General features: G+C 34.6%; 1 protein-coding gene across 8 annotated transcripts in view; it reads left to right on the top strand.

Moving 5' to 3' along the window:
• LOC122572712 (collagen alpha-1(XVIII) chain) overlaps window positions 1–26,579 on the top strand; it is a 344,291-nt gene that overhangs the window by 4,673 nt on the left and 313,039 nt on the right. For all 8 annotated transcript variants that reach the window (XM_043738049.1, XM_043738048.1, XM_043738046.1 and 5 more), the window contains exon 3: window positions 16,979–17,049. In XM_043738049.1, coding sequence (XP_043593984.1) covers window positions 16,979–17,049 — 71 coding nt within the window. The remainder of the gene's footprint in view (window positions 1–16,978; window positions 17,050–26,579) is intronic.

The raw sequence follows: 26,579 nt of genomic DNA, 5'->3' as shown, positions 1-26,579 counted from the left end.
GAATAGAAGGTGAAACAGAAGCAAGTGGGAAAAGTGAGATGGAAAAAGGGTGAATATAACGAAGAGAGAGAGAGAGAGAGAGAGAGGAAATTGCGAGGGGATGAGAGAGGGGTGAAACACACGTGGCACGTGATGGCCGCGTGTTAATCCACGCGGAGTGTATTTACGAGTGCGTTCGCATTCGGCGCACGTGTGCCGCGGCAGCTTTAACTGGGAGCTCGTAAGCGCGACGCGGACTACCGTGTTGCGCGTTGTTCTACATCCAGTCGTAGATAAAATCTACGAACGTGTCGCGACCACTGTTCTTCCTTGCGCGCCAGCAAATGGCTGATTCATTTTCAGCCCCCGCGGAGGATTCCTCTCTCGTCGTGAATTCGTAGGATCGTTTCCATCGTTTGTCCCGGACCCGGTGTACCCTTGCTTTCCCAGAATAGAAACGACTATTTTTCAATGCTCTTTTTGCGCGCAGATTATCGCGAATTTGTGTTCCAATTGTAACGGATCAGCTGCAGAATCGCGATTGTAACGATCCTTGCTGCAAGGAGTTTAGGGGAGAGTTTGAGGGTAGCATTTTAAACTTTTATCTTTTTCCTATAAATTTCTGAATTTTTTTCATTTCGCGTTTGCAGCTTAGACTGTTCTAAGGCACAGCAATTTTGGGATAATTCTTTTCCTACGTTTTTAATATTTCTCTTGCCATCGAATGAAAATACGAATTTGACGCGTGGAAGAGTTTGAGGAACTTTGGCAGTTTCGTTTAAACAGACTCAATATCGTGTAATTCATTACTAGCAATTTTATGAATTTATGGTTAACATTGAATACCTTTGTTCGAGAGGAGACGTATCTTCTGTCATAATCAATCACGATGACAAAATATAATACTTGATTTTGATTTATCAGTAGCAAGTTCGTATACACGTACCAACGATCATATTTGATTTCCTGCTATGCTAAATTTATTCAGCTTATTTTCTTCTTCTGAAAGCAAGTCATTATCCCAGTTCTTAATACGTATTAATAAAATTAAACTTTGCCGAAGAACCACTTCACCGATGTTTCAATTCCTCGCACGAAAGATCGAATGATACGGGGGAAAAGTCAGAGTTGTTAAGTTAGTCATTGGAAACGCGAATTCGAAAAAGCGTTCGTTTCCCTCGCATTCGCGGCAGCAATTACAGTTCGAAAGAACGGTTCTGTCGGTGTAATTCACTGTAAAATTGATAAAGAGAACGGCGTATTCGCGCTGCTGCTGGCAAAGGTTTCTGAAAGGGAAAGAATAATTTATTTCCATACGACGAGTCGCGAGGAACTTTTGTAGCGTTTTCTCGAGCGAAAACTATTCGAAAGTTCAGCCGGTGTCGTCTGCTCCCATAATGTATCGGCCAAGGTTTCTAGAAAATTGAAAATACCGACTTATTCATGGCTCTGTCTATTTTGCGCAACGGGTTAAGGGCGGAGAGAGTTTTGTAAACGATTCGGTGTACGTTACCATTCCCGATACACGTGCGCCTGTGCATATTAAATTCGAAAATGAAAACAGACAAATTCTGGATTCATCGAGATCCGCCGATGGGTGGGCTAATATTAGATCTAGCGGGTAAACGCGATAATGGCTTTGTTCGCCAGTTAACGCTATTCCAAACAGCCACGTGTGTTGAGCCCTAGAATGACGTTTCACCTTAACTGCTCTGATTTTTACGCGACTTTATTCACGGTGCGTTTAAATTTTTGATCTCTCCGCGTGTACGCGAAATCTTACTGGGAGATTCACAGAGTGAAACATAAATCCTTGCAATCGTTGAACTCAAACGATTAATATCCTTTAACAGTATACAATCGGAAACATTTACCATTATATAGCGCAATAACTAAGCTGTCGATTGATATCTCGTTTGTTGAAAAAGAGCAATTCGTTATAACGTAAATGGAGATTTAAACAGATCATCGGATTCAATAATTGAGATAATACGAACGTTTCTCTGACTAACTGTACGTTTTCAAGCAAACTACTATATCATTAGGTAAATTACATTCATCCATACTGAAATCTATCATCAAGAAGAAACTCGCCGTGAAATTCTGTGTTACAACAATCGACCGTTCTATTCTAATCTTCGATCGAATAGCATCCACCTCGTATTTTCACAATAACTCGTTAACATGAAAGATACACTGCAGCACTCAGCATGCAATTAAACGCACCCTGACGCAACTGAAATTGCAACACGCAGAAATATCATCGAGCCTGTCCGCTTCTGTTAGAGAAAACGTTCGATCGTCGTATTCAAACTTACCATTCGCTCTTTACCTCGCGGTTGGTCGTTTCACGACCATCGCGTATTTCAAACGTTCGTTCATTCTCGCTGGAAGATTGCGCGGCGAAATCCTTTCCTCGTCCGCGAACGTTCGTTTGTTCGATTCGATTCGCGTGAAGAGGAGAGGGAATTACTCGTAACGCGTTTCACTGGCGGGAAGAAGAACGAAAGGGCGGCGAATAAACGTCAGATTCAAAAACGGCGAATAAATGTGACGTGGAGGTGGGACACGAACGAGCAAGGACGTCTCCTTCGCTTTGACAAACGAAATTTCAACGCGAGCACAGACCCGTTAGTAGAATTTTACGATTGGATTCGGAAGAATTTCATGAATAATGAATGCTACGGGGGCGCGGGCCTGCCGACTATGAATGAAATTAATGGAGGAATTAAAGAACGCGAATGCATAATAGGCGGATAGAACTTGGATCGAGAAATTCGTAAGACCCGATGACGGATTGGTTATTTGTAAGTTTGGCACATTAATGGTTGGCTTAAACGTTTCACGATATATCATGTTATCATATCATATCAAATTATTAATATTTATTAAATGCAAAATTCTTAAGAATTAACTGTATTCTAGATTCTTCGTTATTGTGTTATATTTTCAAAGAGTTAACCTGTTAATTAGGTCGTTCCGTAATTAGAGACTTCTATGATAGGATATATGAGACGTTCATAAGATATATCGAGCAACTCCATAAATTGAAAAGTGTTAAAACGGTTTTTTAAATCTATCTTAGAATTTATTAGTATCTATGTCATCTTCTTGCGATGAACTATGAAAGTAAATCGTTTGTTTCTTGAGAATCGAAAAGTGATAGTATACTTATGCAATGAAATTAGGAAATTGATAAAACTTGGAGTTGATCAGTTCGGCATTAATACACATTGTACATTATTAGTATTCCCCGATATTGTTTTGTAATTCGTCGTTGAATGCTTAGAAACTATTTGGTCTAATTAGTATGTAAGAACACAATTTTTCTTCACGAGGCTAATTGATCGTCGACGAAGTTGAGACTGGAGCAAAAACACGTGATTGTTCATGGTTTTTATTAAGTAATTTCTTGAGCTTCGCCGGAGGAAATATAAGTTGACACTGGCGCTGTAAATTGTGGAAAATAGACGGGCGTGTATATCTGCGTTCCGCGTTGAATTGCCTTTTTCTAGCGTCCAAACGCTTCCACGCCACTCTAACAACATTTTTCTCGCGAATACATTTCGAAGGCGTACGAAAGTTAACTCTCCAATTTACGGCCTTTCAGGGGATAGCTGGAAATAGTGCAGATTTTAACCGCGGCTCCAAATGAGTCGGATTTATCACAGACGACGTGTAATCCTTATTCGTAATACGCTTCCTGTTCTCGATGAATTTCTAATGATTCAATGTTACTTTAAAAGCTAATGGTTAAAGAGCAATCGTAAAATGATTGGTATTGATTTATGGAGAAATTATTCAAATGAGATAGTTTAATATAATGTAGGTAAGTAATATATGTTAAAAATTGTCTTTCTTGTAGGTACATTTATTTTTCACGACATATTTACGTTTCGTTTATAAATGTATGCTGTACCCTTTGATGTTAGTTCATTGTCTTTTATTTTTGCCAATCGATGATATTGAATATCGTTAATGTTTCATATTTGGAAATATAGAAACTTTACAATTACATATATTTTTAGCTTGGAAAAGATTGCACGTGTTATTTAATCAATAAATGGTTGTTCTCTAATTTCTAAAATCTACAATTTTGTTTTTTCTCTTTACGAAATCTTTATATCTACGCGATCAATTAAGGAGAATAGACGCCACCTTTCCAATATTCATCGGTAGGACGCACTTTCAGATCTGCCTACGCGAATTTCCAATTACTCTGCCCTGCAAATTCCTCAGTCTTCATGTTAAAATTGAACCTATCTAGCATCCTCCTGTCGAAATTAAAACTTTTATTCCAATTAAATTCCGGACATTACCCTTTTACCTTAGATATCGAATTAGATCAAAATGAATCACTGATTTATTAATATTCTATTATAATGTCAACGTATATTTGTCTACTATTAAAATAGTAAATTATCCAAAAAATGGAGTAATAAGAAACACGGTAAAAATATTTGTAAAATTTCTTCTGAACGTTATCGGGAAATTAATTTTATTTTGATCGATATATTTAATATCTAATTATACTAAATTGCGTTCAAGCCGTAATGCTTAGATAATTGAATCAAACAAGAGCTTATGCTAACGATGAGTATTAAAGGAAAGTTTGAAGCGACATACTGATGAAACCTAATCTATGGGATTTTCAATGATCAAAGATAGAAATAGCTTCAGAATTAAACCCATAATTTTACTATCATTTAGGAAAATGTTGCGTTGTTCGATTATGTTCCAATGAAGACAATCATTTACATACGCTTCTCATTTAACAACAACAGTATGAATTAATTTCTAAATTATTGAATATAACGATTAAATAAATACTAATAGGAAAAAATAAAATGAAGTAAATTATTTATATGTTTAGAAAGCAACCTATTTCAATTCATCGTACGAATTCGATGACTTTCGGTTTTATTTATCATATTTTCTTCGTTGCGAAACATATCGTGATAATACCATACATAATTCCACGTTATAGTTTCAATTTCACCAGAGGTTCAAGGTACCAAGAAGTTAAAGGCGTGCTAGATCTCATGTTTAGAAGTTTTACTGCCATATAAAAGGAGAATTCAGTGTCCACAAATATGGTGCACGAAAGTTTTAACCTAGTTTCTAGTGGACAACTTTCTGTCAAGAATACTATCTTCGTCGTTTCATATTTATGATCCGCTATTTAATGGCTATAAGTTTTTCGTCATTTCCTTCCACGCTATAAATTCAGTCGATTGCTCTGATCATCATCTTTTTTACACTTTTATCGTATTTCATTTCTAAAAAAAGAGAATTGGCGACTAACATAATTAAGACAAAAATATGTTAATAATAGTAACCAGAATTCTTGATAAACAGTATGCTAATATATTTATGATACTGCTTTTAATTCTTCGATTCTGTTATTACCTTTTTGTGAACGTCTACTTCGAAGTGTATACATACGTATAATCAATCATCTTTCCATTTACCAGTTTCTAATAAATTTCAAGAATAAAACAAAATGTCCCCTTTTTCATCCAACCAGAATAATTGTGCCTTTCCTAAAATTGAATCGCTATTGTCGTTAATCCATCGATAGGTGCGATTTTATCTTATCTTATAAATCTCAATGGTACAAACGAACAAAATAAAAGTAACTCTTAGTTGTCCGCTCGGAGAAACGTGCAACTGCCTCGCATGCCATGATAAATTAAGTTCAAAGCATGCAATCGTGGAATACGATGTAGTTCGCGTCGCAATAATGCACAAGCATGCCGGTGTGGCCACAAATGAAACTGCTAACGCGGCATTTATTTCGAATTGTACGGGCGAGGTGAACCGGTGATTAACATCAAGTTTCTTTTTATCCCATGGAATTGTCATCTGTTTTACCACGCAGTAAAAATTTTTCGGATCGAAGAATATTAATTTATTAAGAATAAAAATCGCGTTGAATTTTGTTTAGATTGCATGTATCAACGCTTTTATATTTCGTAAATAAATATTCTCGCAATTTTTATCACGGCATTCCGCATGGTGTTCCTCTGGTGGGTAAAACGATAATGCATTGTAACGGCTCAATTAATATGGAATTTAATTAAAAGTCCGTTAAAATGGAAATGACTGTGAGAAGCAACGGCTGTTTCGTTTAATATGTAATATTAGTTGTGGCGTTGAACAAATAGAAATGCTTCCTCCGGTATGCCATTTTTAATTTAATGAATATAGTCATGAGTATCAATGCAATAGTAAATACAAAGAAAAATATACTTTTATAAATCAATGTTTCTGCTTTTACTAATTAGAAATGCGATAATTTTAATGAGTCTCATCTTCGGATCTTTGTGTAGTTTATTATACTATACCTATTTTGTACTATCTTCTCTATAGTTTATCGCTATTTTATTAAATTTAAATGACAACTAATATATTTTTAGATCATTTATGTCTACATAGAGAAATCTTCTTGTAGTTGATTTCATGGATCTCGTTAAATTTTAAAGTGGTTAAAGAAAGTAATTACCATGAGACTCAAGTACTTTGGCATATTAGGATTTTCCTTCCATCTTGTTACCTTGCTGAGTTCCATTTTCTTTTATAGCATTATAATAAGACTGTATACCCATCTAATAAGAAAATATCGTTTCACGACATTCTAGTTACAGTTCAGCCGGCGTTACAGCAACTTCTGGTCTTTAAGTAGATATTTCATATTGTCATACATCTTTTATTACATCGATACAACGATTAAAAAATATATTAAGTTGAATTTATTCATCGATTTCGAGAGATAGATTCAGCTTACTGAAAAAGACAAACATCAAAGGAATATGTATCCGGAAAGTAATAAAGTAGTCGATTGCAGTAAGAAGTCACTGGCATCTTGGGCAATTTGCATTATTTGTTAGAATGAGACAGTAGAAGCCGTAAGACACGAATATAAATTGCATTCTTGCTACGCATAGTCGTAAAATGATACGATTCTTGAAACTTTACGAGATGAATTTATCTTGTGTTTAGTAGTGGACACTCTTGGTTGCTTAAAAATTACAAAGTAATACTTGTCTGTTTTTACTTAAAAAGTATAGAACCTGCTTCTGAGCTGTAACTGATTTAATAATATTAGGACACGGATTTTTCGAAGTGTAATAAATTAAAGCAATCGAATCTAATGGTATGGTTTGGTTCTTGCTGTTTCTTGAAAATCTGTACGAATATCTAGGTTGCTTAAAATGAGAAACAGATATAATAAAATAAGGAAATTTCACATAAAGAAACAATTCTAATTTTGCCTTTATAACTTCGTTAAGTTTGTGGATAAATCGTACGCAAAGATAAAGTTCTTTTTATACAAATAAATATGAACAATATAAGAGAGTCAAATATAAAAGGTTTCTTTAAAAATTCAGATTAAAAATTCTCCAATTAAATATGAACTACCTTTACTTTCCTATCGATGTAAAGGATCTGATGTAAAGCAAAAGACTTAACGAAGAACCATGTGAAATGAAACTTTCATTTTCCTAAAATTTCACATCCGATGTGTAATTTTCATTCAAAGAATATGAATGAATAATTTTATATCAAATGTTTCTGCAGTAATTACGCGAGAACTATTCCAATTCAAAAACTATTTCATCCTTTAAACGTTCTACCAATTCTATAAAGAATATCCTTCGATATTTATAAAACCCTCTCAAACTCATTTCAGTTAAAACTAAAAAAGAAAGAGAGAGAGAGAGAAAGAGAAGATAGATGTCTTTGTGTTCACGAAAATAATAATTACACTAAAAATAGAATCTAAGCGGAAATATGTTCCATCCGCAAAATATTACGAGTATTGTATTTTGAATATTTTACATATTTTTATATACATATATGCATTCTATGCATATTTGGATCTTTAAATTTCTCACAAGTGCATCCGCAGTCTGATGATGTGCCTTGGTTTCTATTTTTCTATTTGTTCATTCCATTCTTCCAAAAAACAAGAAAAGGGATTGCCATTGCATAATTCCTCGTAAATCCTGAATGGCATTTCCCAAGTGTGCACCGTGGCTAATCTTAGGATGTAATACTGGCGTAACCAGGCAGGTTGTCTGACACGGTCCGATCTAAAGAAAGAAAAACGAGATGAAAATTCTCGGGCGGAATAGTTGGCAGTTTTCCCTTGAACGTTGTAGGACGTTGTCGTTTGGGGTTTAAAGCCGGAGCAACAAGCTCCGATCGATGAACTCTGTCGATGTTCCTTTTCCTTCTTATGTATGAATTACGCCATGTGCTTCTGGACAGGGTTAATGAGTGGAGATGCGCGAAAAGACACGCGCGTGTAAACCAATGGCGATTAAAAGCGCCTGTGTCGCGTGTCTCGCGAAGACTTATACTGAATGGTTCAGTCTACGTTTAAATGCCGAGTTATTTTAATCTTTGTTTCGTGTGGACTTAAGAACTTAATGAAACAGAGATAATTTACCGAAGAATCGAACCTTTTGTAACATCGTGCAAAGAGGAAACTGTCAGAAGGTATACGAAAATATTCGAATATCTGTTTACCTTCAAAGAAATGGGGTTTAATTATAAAGTTAGGGATGAAAGATTCTATAACGAAGTATAAAATAGTATAAAATATTAGCAGAAAACGCGATGAAATTGATTTTTAAGAAACACTTGGATAATCTATGTATGTGTGTAAATGACAGCAAGAGGAAAGTTGGCACAGTTGAAAAATTAATCGATTCCGTTGATCGACGCAATGTCATCTCAATCTATTTGCTTAGAAAAACATAACGTGTTCTCTATAGAATCTTGTATAAACGCTTATCACTGACTGAAAGCTAGTTTAGGAAAGTTACTTTAACAAGTTAAATAGATGATAGTTGCACTATTTGAATTGAGCAACTTAACGTTGTCAGCTGAAGTTTGACCAGGTATGCATATTTCCTATCAGTCACGGAAGATTAAGTTACCGTAAGTTACTGCACGTCTTGCTATAATTGCATTTTCTATACTATGGAACTTCCAACAGATTTATTTTGAGAGAAATTAGCTAAAGGCTCTATCTCTAGCTAAAGCTACATCTCTTTTATATATTCTGTTATACATTACCATTTCTTGAAACATTTAAAATTTTGTGCTTTAAAGATAAGATTATCAAAGTATAGAAGACACATACGGTATTGCTTTTACAATTTAACATCAATATGGAAGAAACTTTGTATCCATTTTTCCAATATATTTATGCACTTAAAAATTTAATGAAAAATTTAATTATTCAGAGTATCGAAGTTCTGAAAACAAGAATTGAAAAACACCTCTTATGTTGCAGATTATAAATAATCTCTTCTCCGTATTATCTTTTAAAAATATAGTATTCTTTATATTATTCTTCATCATGAGTACAATATTTTCTACATCACCTTCTGTAAGTAAATTAACTGTAGCACCCATTTTTTTTTTATCATATACCTATGTATTATTATTATAAAATACATAAGAAACGCCTGTTCACCTATTGTCTACAATTTGTTCCCCTAATTTCGACATAATTCTCTTTCGAATAAAATCATAGATGACTCGCACAATTTCACCTAACAGCTACATGCACAAAATTTGGAACAGACCTACAAAATCGAGCTATACAAGCATTTGTAATTACTCCTCATCAAACTATCCGTTCCTAAGCTCAGTCCCCTTTGTTGTTGTAATAGCTTTGGAATTAAACAGACATAAAGCATTTTGTCCGTAGCATAAAGGTATTGCGCACGGAGTGAAGAGGGCTGAGATTTTAAGTCAAATAAATTCCCGTTTATTTAGCGACTATAAACGGCGCATCGCATATTCCTTTTGAAGCATTATCGCGATGTATTTTCGCCTAACGCGATTTTATGATTTATATCGCGTTAGTCGACACGGTTGAACGTTCTTTACGAGCGGATCTGCACGTTGCTCATCGCTTCGTTCGTTCGTCAATACGGACACGAACCATTTCTGTCGTGAATCTTTACGAGCGACGTTCAGGCAAGCGTCAGGATCATCTTGACCGCGTATCGCCAGAGGCACGTGGTCCTAAACGTCGGTTTATAGATAGCGACGTGCCAGAGATGGCTTAAGGGACTGGAGGACGTTGTTCAGCCACGACCATGGTTGAATTATCGCCTCTTACGAGACCGAGATTAAAGTTCCGCTTCCTAACGCGGAATTCAACGAAATTGCGATTTTCCTTTGTTCACGTAATGCTTTGAACACATTTCGTTTTATGTTTAATTTTTAGGGTTTGGCCGGCAACAGGGTCTTAATGAGAATTTTTAAGGCTCGGTTAAAGTTTGAGATTGAATCAGACCCTTTAGATTTTGCTCAAGAATTGCGATTGAATGAGAATTATTACATTTTGGTGAAGATTAAATATCGTCTGAGAATTTTTAGATTGCGAGTAACGATTGAATAGGAAAGACGTAGTTTTGTTGCGATAGTTTTTTGAATAGAAGTTGGTTTTTGTTGTAATCGAAAGTAAAATGTAATTTCTGTGTGATAACGAGCTTAAGCACACAAACATTCATTTTTATACAAAAGTTCCGTGTCATCGGCAAAATGTCTTTTAAGTAAAATATTAGTGAATCTGTCTTTTGTATTTCCTACTTGCGTTTACGTTTTTCTTGTATTTTACAATCAAAATAGAAAATATTGTTATCTTCATTTTTACTAACTCTCAGTTCGAATCTGTAGCTGACAGTTTTGTAGATGATTGGCAATTCAAATGGGGAATCGCAGTTTCGTGAAGCGCCGAATGGTTTTATCGGACACCTGCAGCTCTGTCGACTCTAATTATAATAAATTCGTTCTGTATAGACAGTTGGTCTATCCGATAGTAATATCATCACCATAAAGCAACGTTATCGGCTTGTTGACTCTATAACGTCGGTATTGCTTGTACGATATTACAGCGGTAGACAGGTTGTAGGTACATCGATTACATTTCTATGTACTACATGAAGTGGAAGATTAAGTCGTAAGAATGCAATAAAAGGGAAGAGACAAGATACTGCTAATAATTTTGAATTTATGAGCCATAAGCTATTCAGTTATGTTGCTTCGTCTCTTTGATAGATTAAAAGGTATCTTGTGAGAGTTATTTTTCCTAAATTCTCCACCTTCGCATTTACATTGTGATAATAATCTAAATTTTCGTAATCCTCCACTTTTATCCAAAGAAATACCTGTTTACTATAAATATTTTTTGAAATTTCGTGACATTGTAAAATCTACATGGAGGAAGAAATAGCGACAAGAAGATTATTAAACAAATACTTGGAATTCTATTTTAAAACCACACTGTTAAAAAACAGATTTCGATAAATTAAGTGAGAAAAGATTGCAAATGAAATCGTACGTTAACAGATTAAATCCTCTTCTTGATCTGACTATTACAAAGAGAAAAAAAATCAATTTCACGATCTCTGTAATACATACATCCAAGAAACTCTTCTTTTGTCGCCTTACTACTTCATATGTTTCTCACGCATGTGTCAAACATTCCAGGAAGGCTCGTAAACATATCGAAAGTCCGCGCGAATTCTTGGACCGTGTTGGAAGCCAAAAATAAAAATGTTTTCATTAAGTGTACAAATCTCTTCTTCGGTTTCTCTTTGGCACTATAACCACGAGAGATTTGTGATCTTACTTTCGGTTTTCGGGACAGGAATAAATTAACTTCTTTATTTTTCGCCATTCGTCATCTAGTCATGGCTCCTCGAGATTCGCCGGACCATGTGTCATCGATCGCAAAAGCTCGATGAAATACAAACCAGCATCGTTCCCTTCCGCGTACGCGCAATGATATACGACGCTGTTAATTAAAGCGTCGGGGGAAATTCGACAGAGTACAAGGCGAAGTTAATGGGGAGAACGTCGAAAAAAATATACGAGCGTTCTGTAGATAGCACAGTATCTCTAGAGTGTTATGATTCGGATAAATTTTCGCGGTATAACTTTATAATGGCTATGCGAGAGAATGCGTTGGATTTCATCTCTCAAGGGTGCTTGATTTCTTGCTTTACATAGGTGATAAGAAATAAGATAAGATTGTTCTTATCAATGGAAGGTCGTTTTAGACATTGGAGTAGCTCACGAAAGTATTCGAATACCTATAAAAGCTTTCTATGAATATATTATTTGTATTGTACGAATCGTCTTGAGAAATTTTATTGGCACTGCAGTGATTACTAATTTGCAAAGAATATTACTTTTAAATTTCAAAAAATAAAAAGAGTCGTATAGAGAGGCATCAAAAATTTGATCTTAACCCGTTAAAGATATTAAAGTATTTATACTAGCGTGATAAAGAAGACGTCGAGAAAAGGCAGTAATTAACCGCATAATTTCCTGAAACATCTGAATTAAATCCAAACGACGTTTCCTTCCTGTGAGATCAGATTGTGAATGTGAAATTGGTTATCCGGCGTCGTCACTCCAAAGAATGGAAGGTACGGATCCTTTGTTTGCCGAAGTTTCCCCAGAATTTTGTCGGCTCTTCAACCGTCTCTGGTGCATCGGTTCATTAACGAGCACCACTTGGGCGTCGTCGTTGTCGTCGACGACGTCGCCACTCGAGTTCCACGCTTAATTATTCCACCCGCTACACGTGTCTCTGGATCTCATTGAGGCTTTCCCCGTTCTTTTAATTCCGCTTTATATCGTTCCTTGGGCCACTAGGTTAATGGAGTGTCGTCATTCCTCGACATTACAGCGAACGATGGTAGCGTCCATATTTTCATTTCTCGATGTTAACCTCGCCCCCGTGAGACAGCTTTAGCGCCCCGCGACCAAATTGAGAAATTTAAATCGCTTCATGGAATTTTTGCAATCTCCCTGCTAACATTCTGCGAGATGTTGAGTGACTACTTGATTTAATGTGCTCGTGAAGTTGCTATTAAATGACTGTTTCTTTAGGCTGATTCAAAGATAATTAAATTCTCTGCTATTTTTATAACCTTTTGTTGGGTCAAATATGTTTAATTAGACGGTGGATACTACTGCGATGGGGAAAATGATAATTATATTTTTTTTAACTGCATTAATTAAAGACAAAATGTGTCGTTCATTTATTTTCAAGTGTTATTTATTACGATTTAAAAAAGACCACCAAAATAAGAGTTGAGTAATAAAATACGGACTGAACTTTTTTCCTTGCAGAAGTTACGCAGACATATACTTACATATTTCTGCTTTGTGATTTCGTTATTTCTTATTCGTTATTACAAATTACAACTGTTATCGTTGCGGCATTTTTCCTTTTCTTTTTTTATGGTGCGTTTCCGTTGGATTGAGATTTATTTGCCTTTTCCCTAAGAAATTTCTTGCTTGATGATGTCATCCGTTTAAAAAGATGAATCTCTCAAAGCAGCCGGCCTGTTGTAATAAAAATAAAAGTGAAGATCTTAATCGACGACGACCAACTATCTTTTAATACGGATAATTTATGAGCTTTTAAAGATAAAAATTCTTCATCTCTCTCTAACTGGTTTCATTAATTTTCTTCTTTTATCTTAATTACGAGTTTTATGTTGCATCATCAGCGACGAAATTGTCTTGATTTCCTTTTATTACTTTAATAAACAACTTTGAGTCACTGTTCATTATTCCATTATTTGAATAATATTGTTTATTAAATCGAAGTTAAATATTTCTTTATTAATTATATCGGGACGTAAATTGTGATTTAATGAAAATTAAATTTTCTTCATCTTGTTGTAACGTCTGCTTCAATTCATTATAGTCATTGTGAAAAGAAGAAAAGTTGTTTTTTGATTTATTCTTTCACTTTGTACACGCAAAACAAGACATTTTTTCCACTTATCGAGCAAGTCGCATTTATCATTAATCACGTATATATTTACAAAATATCATATATGCAGTTCTACCAATAAAATTCCGATATGTACGGTCAATATAAAGTAGATGCTGGATATAAAAAGCTCATTCTTTCATTCGTGCTCAATATGCTTTTATCAAAGTAGGTACTGTCGATCGAATGGCAACGTTACGAGTCATACATTCTATTAAACGTTGAATAAATTTTATTATATGAATAAGTACAGTAAGGAACGAGTGACTTTCCTTATTCGTTCAAATTTTTCATACAGATTTTAGAAGTACGAAATATCTTATCAATTCGGCATAAAAGTATACCTCTTAGAGATCTCCCTATGTTAGTTATTAGTTTTTCAAATATTTGCAATCATTTTTAGATTACTCTATTGCGTTATTAAATTAGAATGTTACTTTTTTCTGCCTTGAAGTGTGTAACTGTTTTCCCTTATCCTTCGCGAAGAATTTGCTCGATGCTAGCAATATTCTTTTTTCATTTTCATTCCACTCATTGCGAATCGCCATTGCGTGAATTTAAAAGAGCCATCCCATTATCCTATTAAAGCGTATGCATGTGCATTTCAGTAAATGTTCCGAAACACATTTCCTACATCGTTTAGAAAGGAAAGAAAAAATATCTGAAACAACTGTCGAAGCGTAATATAATTTTCGATGTTGAAAACAATTTTCCATAGACTCGTGTTACAAGCTTAACATTCTTATTTCTCTTAATTATTTCTGTAGGATATTATTCGTATTTTATACTGTATTTTACCCGAATTCTATTTCAAAGCTATAACAACGGAGTGCAACAACTTTGAATATTTTATATCTTTCGTCATTCCTCGTCGACCGTTTAAATGTCGTCATAAAACAATGAGTTTAATAACTTACCGAAGCTTTTTCAAATTCGTTTATCTCAATCGAATTCCGTTATAGCATCAAAGTGCAACGACCTTGACAAACGGAAATCGAAATCCGCGGGCACGGCCGTATACGTGGGACGGTTGCAAGCGTTACGCAAGGCTATAGTTCTCGATCGTGATTCATGATCGACGGTTGCTGCCAAACGCCCGCAATCGCCTTTCGCCGACTGATGCAAATGCGTGTCCACACTCTTGCAACGAATTCCTCGTGTTACACTAACCTCGACACGTGAGAAATCGTCTGTAGGTTGACGCGCATACAGTCGTACCTACAGTAGCATACATAGACGTCGCGTCATTCGATGTTACGATCGTTTTATCCGCCACTTTTATGTATTTCCATGGATATGCGTAGATTTTTCTGCTGACAAGAAAAATCTCTTCGCTTGCTCGTACCATAAAAGAGTTCGTAATAAATTTCAACGTCCATTTGGTTTAGGAAATGATTGCTGGGGGATTTGCTGAAAAAAGAGTTATACATTCCACGGAGAGCTTAGATTCGTACTAAATTTACTACGGTATAGAATAAAACAATAGTTAGATTTTAATAACAAGTAATTAATAATACAAAATTTCAATATTTTTATTTCTCGAGTCAGTGATTATTAAACCTAAGGTTTTAAGCAGTTTCGTGTCCTTTATCTCTGATTTTGTTCCACTTTTGCTAGTCTTTCATTTGTGGAATCTTCTACCTCGGTAGATGCTGATTTTTCGATCTAAGCTTCGGAGACCTTTTTCATACCCTTTGAGACTCTGCTTTCTTATCTCTGAAATTTTCTTCTCTTTTGGAACCGAAAATTTGGAACTATATTTTGTACATTGTTGTTACATTATTTAGTTTAACACGATCGTTATAATCTTTGTCCCGTTTTAACTCACAGTTATACCTTTTATACTTCCACGTGTCAGTAAAATATCGCCACGCCCTTAACGCTGTTGTAACATATGTAGTAAGAAAGAACAACCCTAGTGTACACAATTTTAACGCTACACTTATTTATCTTAAAAGAGCCGTCAAGATATGTAGAACATTTCATAAAAGGTGGATTTCCTTTTTACAAGGGGTACTTACGCTGAATAAGTTCGTTGTATACAGTAGCCATTTTCACGGAGCAGATTTTCAACACCTTTTGAAGACTTGCTTTTTCCGTAAGAGATCGCATTAACGAAACACGTTTCAGCGAACCCAATTTTCCGGCGTCCGTATCATCCGCCCCCGCTTTCAGTCTCAAGAGACGGACTTTATTGTTTTACTCTGGAACAACGCTAACGTTTCGAATCGTTTTTGCTCTAATCTCGCGCCTTTCTTTCACGAGATCGCGTATCTCTTCCTATGCAATCGTTACAGTCCCCATTTAGCCCCGTTTTAATCGCTATCGTTTCGGTTTTTCATTTCACGATATCTCTGCATCTGTTTTTACCCGTGCATTTAGCTCTATGTCGGCAATTGTTGTATCTAAATACAGCAAAACCGAGTAATGATCGATACTCGAAATATTCGAATGATGCGAAGAGTATCGTAACAGGACTATCAAGAAGTTTTTCGCGTATCTAGAAATGGTATTTCAGAGGAAAAGGGAATTTTGTGTTTGCCATTTTTTAAAGATAGTATAGATATAGAGTAGCTTAGGAATAAAGTAATATATTATTCTTACGTCAGAGAGAATTGTGTATACGTAGAACCTAGAAAAACTTTAACAAGGAAGAGTAGTTGAAAAGGATTGTTAGGAAAATTGGATCTTTTTAGTTAGTTTGTGTTTCTATATCGAAAGAAAGTATAACTTTATTTCTTCCAATCTTAGTAAATGTCGTACATATTTATCTAAGTTTCTCTGTAAGTAGATGGAATTGTTTCCTTCGTTAACATCTTCGTCTTTAATTTTAATTGTAGAATCAGAAGAGTTTAAAACGGACTTCGCATTAGTTACTTTTCAGCCTGAAAAACAATTAGGTTTACCTATCTTTCATTTATCTGTATTGTTCTTACAGTTCCCACATAAATATCACTGGAATCTTATTTTATCCTGAAACCAACATTACTGCGTTATACAAAAATTATCCAACATACGGATTTCATTATAACATTCGTATCATGAATTTAAAGAATGAAGAGCATAAACGTATAAATCGGAAGGAAATTTGATTATCACACTATATCGATATCGATTACATTTTTAATTGATCATTTCAAATACGAAATAAAGTAACATGGAAACATTTAATTTCAGATTGCAGTGGTTGATATTCGTCCTGTTCTGTGTGACGCGCGTCAACGCGGACTTTTTCAACGAGAAAAAAGGTAAGTGTCAGTTCATTCAACGATAATGGGCCGACTCGGGGGTTGGTGATTCAGAGATTCGAGGACCATTTGTCCCTCTCTGTCCTTCCAGACGTCGTCTACTATGACGATCCGTGGTACAAAATTCTCAGGAGGGCTCTTCACTCGTCGAGGACTTCTCAAGAATATTCAGCGGGTTTTTTACCAATCTTTCTCGCGAACTTCCAACGTTATTCGTTTTACGTGAGCAATGCTTCGTTACAAAGCTATTCGCGAACCGTCCGCAACAAGCTGAATGAAATTTCGTCGGTTTCTGTTTCAATCGCTTTACATTTTTCAGTAAGTCACTTTTCGTCTGTGTTGTTTTAATATTCATATCCTTTTTTTTTACTGTAATAGCTTCTTGTTTTTATCGATTAATAATACTTATTAGGAAATTATACTTATTAGGAATTGTTGGCGATTGCAGCTTTAATTTTAAGATCGAGCTGTTTCTTGAAATAAATATTTAAGGGACAGTTAATATAAATATAGAGAAGTAAGAGGAATTTTAATGCAGGGGACAAAGTTAAAAAGGATTGTTCTATCAACTTGAAGTAGTTCGTTTTATTTACACTGTATTTCATGTTGATACCAAAACTTCTTCAAATGCATGTAAAGTATGAACAGTTTGTTTGTCGTATTGATAGCTCCTTTGAATTCAGTTATAGCTGGAATTTCTTCGGTCGAATGTGAAAAGTGCAGTGATTCTTTCCGAACCCGTGGACTTCTTTCTTACTTAAGTGAGGTCGGTCACTCGTAAAAACGAATCGTCCAGCCATTCTCGATGGACCACCTCGTTGAAGTTGATGTAACATGAAGTTAGGATCTTTATTTTTGGATTTTTAAGTTACCCTTATATCGTAAAAGTAACAACGACAAATTCGATTATTTCAAATTATTTGTTCGTCCATAAGATGGTAGTAACAAAATAATATTCTTTTATCTTGTATTATACATGAATTTTCCTTAAATAATTCTCACTTTTTAACGTTGCAGTATAATGTGAACGCTTTAAGGATAATTTGCAATAGCAATTCTATTAAGGGAAAGTATGATAAATACAGGATTGTAACAATTTTATGGTGTTGTAAATTTTCACGAAACTATTTCATATTTCCGAGCAATTTTCCATTTTTCATGAAGTGAGGTAAAATATTAGCAGTAATGCGACGCAAGTTTCGAAGAAGAATGGAGATTCCCGAAGAAGGATTTAATAAAAATCTTTCTTGAATCGTGATTACAAAGCCCTAATATCTTGAAATGGTTTTATGATCATCAGCATATCTTTATTTCCTCCTTTAAGAATTTCATAACCCGAAGAGTCGCTTCTCAGATTCAGCAGATATTTCATTCCGGCGAATCGTTTTTATACAGACCTTCATTTCGTTTCTGGCATTCCATATTATTCTGATCAGTCGTTATAAAATTGAGGAATCACGGTTGAATCGTTAAGAAATAATTTTTCGATCCTTTCATTTTTCGTATACTGTCACTGTATCGACGAATATATTAAAAACGAAACAAATATTCCTTTCTTCAGGGTATTGAAGGGAGTTTGTAAAAAAGGACGTATCACGGTGATGTTTCCACTTAAATCGATATCATTCCATGTTTTAAATATCTTTCTACTAAAAGTGAAAGTATCGTATTATTATACGAGTATTTCTTCGACAATAAATAAATAGTATAATATATATGTATATATATATGAACTTTTAGTAGATTTTTAACAAATTTTTTAAATAATTAAAGAAACCTACACGTTATATTAACGTTTGAGGAAATATTCTGGAAATAGTTTATGGTTGAAATATCATATTTTTTCTTAACTAAAATAGATTTAGCTTTTTAACTTGTCGTTAACATTTATTAAATTTCCAAATAGCCAATTATAAAATTTAAATACGTAACACGTTATCTGTATCAAGAAAACAATCGCAATGCTCAAAATCATTTTAACGATAATTTAAGATTAAGGACGATTCGCATTCATACTTTAATTTCCCAAGCGATTTTGCGGCGATGCATAGACACAATTCTAAGGAACTGTCTCGAAGACAATCCGAAGTCGATAATCCACGAACGCAAGAAGCATCGCGTTATCCGGAAGCTCGAAAGACTCAGCCGCTCGGTGAGTTTCCGGTTCTCTTATCAGGGGCGGATGCAAAGAGGGTAGGTCGGCTGTGTCGGTGGTGTTATAGTATAGGAAAGCGGGGTGAAAAGGGACGAATAGCTCCCGCAGGATGCGAGATAACTCTCATCCCCATAGCCTCATTTGTATCCGCCTCTCTTCTTCCAGCTTCCATGGTGAACGGTTACTTTTTGCAACACTGCCTCGTCAATATTTAACGACGCGTCATTGGTCAGACCCAATTGCCATTCAGTTTCATTTTTCTTCCCTACTGTTTTAAAACGATAATCGAGTATATTTAATTATAACGACTAATTTTTTACAATTATTGCAGAACTTCTGATCAAATTTAGGGATTTATCGAAGAAATGTAGACTTAATTGAAAATACCATAAATTACAGTAATAGAATAGAAATATTATTGTTAGAATGAATGATTATCTAGTTTATCTTTTAAGCTGAATTGAGACGTAAGGGATAATTATATTGAAAAATTCTTTTTTTTAATGATAGTATTGATATTTTAAAATATTGATCAACGTAAATGTAGATATTCTTTTATAACAAAAGATAGTTTCACTAATACTACATAATAGGATCGTGAATAATTCCTTTATCTTTTTCCTTTTTTTTCTTTTAGGGAGAATACAGATAATTGTTTAGTTTTTATTTTTAATACATTTATTCGATAAGCTGGAAACTAATTCCACGTGCAATTGCATTGGTCGTCGTAACGAAAAGAAAGAAACGATCCGAGAATTCATTGTGGTTCATTCATCTTTCCATGAAATTGTTCTTGCAACAAGATAATGAATATACTTGGATGCGTTTCAGGAACCGTGCAAATAGAAATTTACTGCTATTGGTTTAATTATCTTTCCAGCGTACATTTCAGCGAAACAGTAGAATATGGACACGAAATAGATAAATTACTAGAGGAGCATCGTCCACGTTGATTTATCGCTGTGAGAGTTTGACCGATTGAAATTAAATTCAATGGCATTCTACATCCTCAAAGATAGTCAATATTCCTTCTGATGATAAACTGCAAGTTAGACTAAAGATAATCGTTGAAAATATTTGTTCTATCCATTACGTCTAATCTTTTCTAAGAATAAAACAAAATACATGTATGCTACTTTATTTGGCGCAATTGTACATAATATTTTTTCTTATAAATATTTAAATTTTTAATTTTACCGAATTGTTACCGAAAAATGGTGTGAAATCTAGTGACACGGTAGTAAAAAAATATGAAGCATGGTTCTCCGTTGTCTGGCAGACGAAGCGTTCAAAACTGTTTTATTGTCGGTCTGTTTACCTTAGGAAACAGCGAGGAGAATTGCTTCCTGAGAATGCCGCGAATAAGGAACTGAAATATTACAAATTTGCATCGAAAATGTTTTAGTTTACACGACCAGCCCGACAGTTGTTCCGATCGTAAAGAAAATCCTTACTTCTTCTTCTCCGGCACGCTCTCCACATTACATTTTCGATTCGATTCTTCGATTACATTTTCATACTCAAGAGAAATAATGCATTAAAAAGACAATGACGACTCGAGGTATAAATATCTCTTCATCGAAAAGGATATATCTGCCATTTCATTAAATTATTAAATTGGTCTCGGATGTAAAACATTCTTTTTGCCACAAGATTTGATAATGATGAATATCGTTCATAAATATCTCATTCCAGTTGTATTGTTAAAAAAGTAGAGCTAATAATAATTATTAGTATTTTTGAGATGAATAAACTATACGTATATTCAGTTTCAATATTACGAAATGTTTATAATTCCCTTCAGAAACAACGTTTAAATTTGTTATATTTACATATCTTTTCATAGAAGAATTTCTGAATATTATAAATTATTAGAATATCAAATTCATAGAAGTGTAATCGCATAAGAGTAACGATGAGCTTAAGAATTTCATCTTGCATCGATATACTTTTATCAAAAAAGTTATTTGAACTCTAGAATCCTTCAATTAAAAAGTTTTCAAATTTGTAAAACAGAACTTAGATATTCAACAGGCAAATAGGGAAAAAATATCGAGCTGAACATTATGGGGAATAGCTGAACACGCCAGATGCCGTAGCGGTTACGATTGATAGTGTAATCCTTTAGAAATAAATGAGACGTCGCTGTCGGCTGGATTAAAATTTATGAGCAGAAGCAGGGTCAGTTAAAAATCGGAGACGAACTAACAGTGACAGTTTCTTTTCAGCGACGAGGGCAGATTATGCGGGAATGCGCTAAAATAATGTTCTTGCAACTAATATTTTTTCCAGTTACGCTCATAGAAGGTTACATCTAACGAATCCTCTAATAATTTTCGATTGACGATATGACCAATATGCATATTAAGACCACACGCAGTGACTACATTTAACATTATTATCTTTTATCATGAAATATTGTAGATGCACGTTCAGTTACGTCTCACGCACATTAATATCCGAAAGTGCTTTCCGAACCAAATTCCTCTGGAAAATTGCATCACTATAAATATCCATTACCCTACGTTACTTTGAGCGACCACTGAAGCATCTTTTTAAAAGCTGTCCCACAACTTACGGAAGTTTATTCGCCGCGACTTTTTCAGGTCAGCTATGCTTCGCGTTGAGTAATACTTAATCTCGCAGCACGTTATTTCCGGATCCACGACAGATGATGAATCTACTTTAACAAATAAGAACGTTTCGAAGTTCGTGTTACACGATCACTTTGGTATTTTCGTATCTGTCACTGAAAACCAGAGCGTTCATTAATTCGAAGCTTGTTCGCTAACAAATTTTACCGAGCGAAACGCGAAATAAAAGCGATCGGCTGGAACAGAAAGGAAGAGGTTGCGCAAAGGATTGGCCCGATGAAACGTTTTACGAAACGATGTGCCCCGAATTTCGTTGTTTTTTCTTTGGTGTGTGCCGGATATGGGCGTCGATCGAATCTCGCATACTTCGTAATCGCAATGAGGTCCAATAATTCGGCATGACTCATCGATCAGTCACGGCTTAAGCTGAATTTACATGCGGCGTGTGTCGGCTAATCGATTCCACTCGTGGATTCCTGTTGCATTTTAATGGCCGTGAGAGCGGTGACGTACTAAGAATTTCGTGTCGAATTGACCTGTTTTTTGCTGGATAATCGATTCCCGGAAATTGGAAATGTAAGTGTGATTATTTCTACAGACTTTTTGGGTCGATCGAATAGGTAGGTTTGAGTGGATGATTTATAAAAATTGATGTTTTTTGACAAATATGTTTCGACGTACGTTAGAGAGGATAGTTTAAGGAGCGTTTAGTTTTTAGAAGTGAACATTTCAGAGCATCGCAAGTGTCATGATGATTCTTTTCTGATAAAAATTATTGTGGCCAGATAAATAAAGTATGTTGACGTTAATAGAAATCGTTTCTTCCTTTACATTAAATAAATTAGTTTTTAATATTTTAGCGTCGAAGTCGTATACATAGTCGAGTACATAAATACATAAATATAAAGTATTTCTTGGCACTTTGCTTTGCAGTTCGTTCAAATTATTCAGGAAGTTTGAACAACAGATTTGTGTTGAAAAATGAATGTGTTTTGATAAAGTTGAACAGAATTTATATTTTATATTCAACGAAAATGATTGACTTACAATGTTTGCATCGAAAGTCTACTGCTAATTGTAAGTCTCAGTTTATTGTTCAGATTGTAAGCATGACTTCATATTTGGGCGTGATTTTAAAGTAACTGGAACAACTCGTACGATCTCTGTCATCCCCTGATAGAATTATTTTTACGATTCTGAATCATGATGACGAAGCACGTATGTCTCATCCGTAAAACATAGTCATGGCATAAATACTTCAATCAAGGTAAATGCAATTCGTCACTGGGGAGAATAAAATGGAATTATGACAACTTCTTTCCAGTTACGATTACCATATCCATTTGTTACTTGTAATAGCTTATATCTGAAGTGTAAAAGTGTATATTGACAGCAGAATGGATAAATTAATCTAGATAACTCCATCATTATGAGTACAAGGACGATATGTATATAGATACAACTCCATTCAAAATTAAATATCAAATGAAATATTATATTTAATATTCTGAACAGCAATTTACAGAATTTACTAATCGTAAGACATAATCAATAACCCGATTAATTCTGTTTTATAGAATCGCTTGAATAATTGTATGTCGGCTTATTTTATTAAGTACAGTTTACACTTCTAACGACACACTATTATCGCAATAATATCTGATCAATATACAGAGATAAAAATGGTACAAATTATAAAAACCGCGTGTAAGTATGAAAATACTTTTTCCTATCGAATATAACCTACTCCATCATTTACAAGGAAATAAAAATTCTCGTGGAGTTATTCAAAATATTTCGATCACGAGAACTCGAAGAAGCAAGGAAAATGCAAAATTTGAGAAAGAAAAGGAATATGTCAAAAAAAGACAACAGCTAATCTATCACAAGTAGTCAGCAAATGATAGAAGCTGTGTGAAATATCATAGTTTGTTCGCAAGATAGCTTCGGGGATATGAATCGGGGAGCAGCAGACTGATAAACCGCAGGATTATACACATGTTAGAGACAAGGGGGTTGATGTTGTACGTGGAACAAGTAGGCGATATATTACAAGCTGGGTTAACCATACGTAGTGAAAGTTGCGGGGATTGTCGGGAAGAGGAGAAAGGGTGAGAACAAGCTTCCAGACATTTTATACTTTCCCGGCACGTTCCGTGCCCAATATATCTCGCCTCGGTCACAGACATGTCTGTAACACGTTTTCGTAATCATTTTCTATGATTTCTCTGCATATAATTTCCTTCTGTTTCTAATATTCTTCTTTATATTTTGTACTATAAGGTTTTTAGGGATACGGTTGTTCTACAGTGACAGAAAATTTGCTAAATCATAATTAGATGGTATTTGATGGTAGATTTATTCCTATCTTCTAATTATATTATTTTTTAGAAACTTTTACATTTTCTATGAAATGCAAAGAATTTCTTACGCGTATATAAATTATGCGATAGTTTAGATTTTTTAGACATTGTAATCCATTAATAATTTCTAAGATATATCTTCGTGCGATTTTTACAATATTCGTAATTTTGTAAGGAAAGTTATTTTTGATTATTCTGAGTTCTTTTAAATTAAGAAGTTGACGGGACTTTTTATTAATATTTAGATACACTGCTGAAGCAAAGAACTATTCAAGAATTTAAACGATCTTTTATCATTTTTCACATTTTTATCCGTGAAAAGAACAAATCAATTATCCTACGTAACAATATATTCTTATAGAAATTTTGACAGACAGAATAATGATCAACTAAAAAGTTAATTTTTCGTAACTGATCGTAAATAATATTAATTTGTGAACGTAATTATTCCTTTGCCGCTTCACTTTGAAGATATATGCATATGTATATGTATACGTCAATCGTATCACAACCAGTTCGAAAATGTCAATCAATTAGCGCGCAGCAACCACTATAACAAGTTGGACAGATAGTAATTACACTGTGTAACACCTTAATGTAATTAACTCTGCCCAATTGCATATCTTCTACACCAGTCAGACAAGATTAATCTGTCATATGACATGCAGATTATTGCAATCTATGCAACAGATGCGCCCCGAGTAAATTTCGTGCGACGATAAGAATAACGTTGATTTCGTTAATTTGATGTCCAGGAAATGTAGGCATTTTAAGGAGTTCGAATTAGGCTAGAAACAGACTGAAATAAATAATAGGAAAATAAAGTATAACGAAAGTATCTTTAGATGATAATGAAAATTAAACAATACCAGGTAAAAATTCAAGAGCAATAATTTTCTAATCATATTATATATATTGTTTTTTTTTTTTACTAACAGTGATCTCCTCAATTTCAGATAAGTTTCGATGTGAATAAAATCATAGAGAACAGGTACCGGTCAAAGGACGAAACAAATCTGTACTCAGATTCCATTTCTTTAGCTTTGTCCATAAAGATACAAATTTTCGTAAATATCTGCTATCTAATAATCGAGTTCGATCGTATTTTTATGGACCTCGGTTCAAGGGATTCCATCGCTGCAAATAAGAAAAAATAGCGTGGAAAGGGATGATTGTCGGGAGAAAAGCGATTTCGTTTTTAGGTGAGCGTGCTCGTAAAACAGTCGTGGATACTCGCGATATTTCTTGCACAAAATGAAACACACACACACACACACGTAAATATATATTGTTCGTTCTTTTTTCTCCTATCATTTTCTTCACGCGTATATCCATTTCCTGGCCCGTTTTGTCGTTGCCACAACCATTTTCGTCGATGTCCGTCAATCGAGCACGGACCAACCGTTATTTTCCCTCGCAAGTTCTTCTTTTCTACCGTTTCAAGAATTTTCGTGGCCATTTCTCGTTTTATTTGGCATTTAAAAGTTTGTGGTCGGCGAAAGCAGCTTGATAAAAGTACGTGATACAGGAGCGTTGGTTTGTCCAAGACAATTCAGCTTCGAGTTTGTTTTTTGTTTATACGAAGTTCTCTAAGAAAGAAGTCGAAGGATTTATTATAATTTATTTTAAAAAGATAAATTTATAATACATTTCTTATAGATAAATTTTCAGCCTTTAATTGCTACCGTTGATTAAACAAATCCCGATAAAACGTATATTTTACGAACAATTTTACAAGAAAAATTTTACAAAATAAAGAGGAAGGAACTTGAAAGGATACATTAATTTTGTAGTAATGTTAGTTAAACTTTCTTTTTACTTTCCTTCTTCCATAAATTAAGTTAATTGATTTTCAATAAAATACCAACTGAAGCATCTCTACAACTTGATTTATTTGTAGTTGTATTGTAGTTATTTGAGCGCGGTCTGCGGTGTTTCGGGATCCACCCAACTAAGTTCTCCACATGTTCCCCAAAATCATTGTTGGTCACTCCGCTAGTACGCACTAAGGCGTTAGACTACTAATGTATTAGTGCCGAAAACAGTGGTCCATATGCACTAGAATTAGAGTACTAGAACCCTTGTATGCGAGTAAAACATCGATGATACATGTGTCGTTGAACCCGCAAAATAGTCGCTACTGACTTCACAGTCGATACGATTGCAGATAAAGAACAGGACAAACAAACTAATTGGAAATTTCACAGAGCATAATTTAATATCTTAAATTTAGAATTTAAAAAGTACCGGGCGTGAAAATAGCCATGTATATGTATCGCACGTATAAAGTGCACTTTAATCTTCGTTATTATTCGCATTTAAGTAATATCACACGAACCCCTGTGGCCACATATACTCGCCTTGGCTTCTCGCGAGGAAAAATTAATAAATAGTGGAATTTCAGCCGGTGAAATCGGA

The sequence above is a fragment of the Bombus pyrosoma genome, linkage group LG11 (assembly GCF_014825855.1).
Source record: "Bombus pyrosoma isolate SC7728 linkage group LG11, ASM1482585v1, whole genome shotgun sequence".
NCBI classification, from domain to species: domain Eukaryota; kingdom Metazoa; phylum Arthropoda; class Insecta; order Hymenoptera; family Apidae; genus Bombus; species Bombus pyrosoma.
Note: the sequence above shows the minus strand (reverse complement) of the source record. Positions and strands in the feature narration are given on the sequence as shown.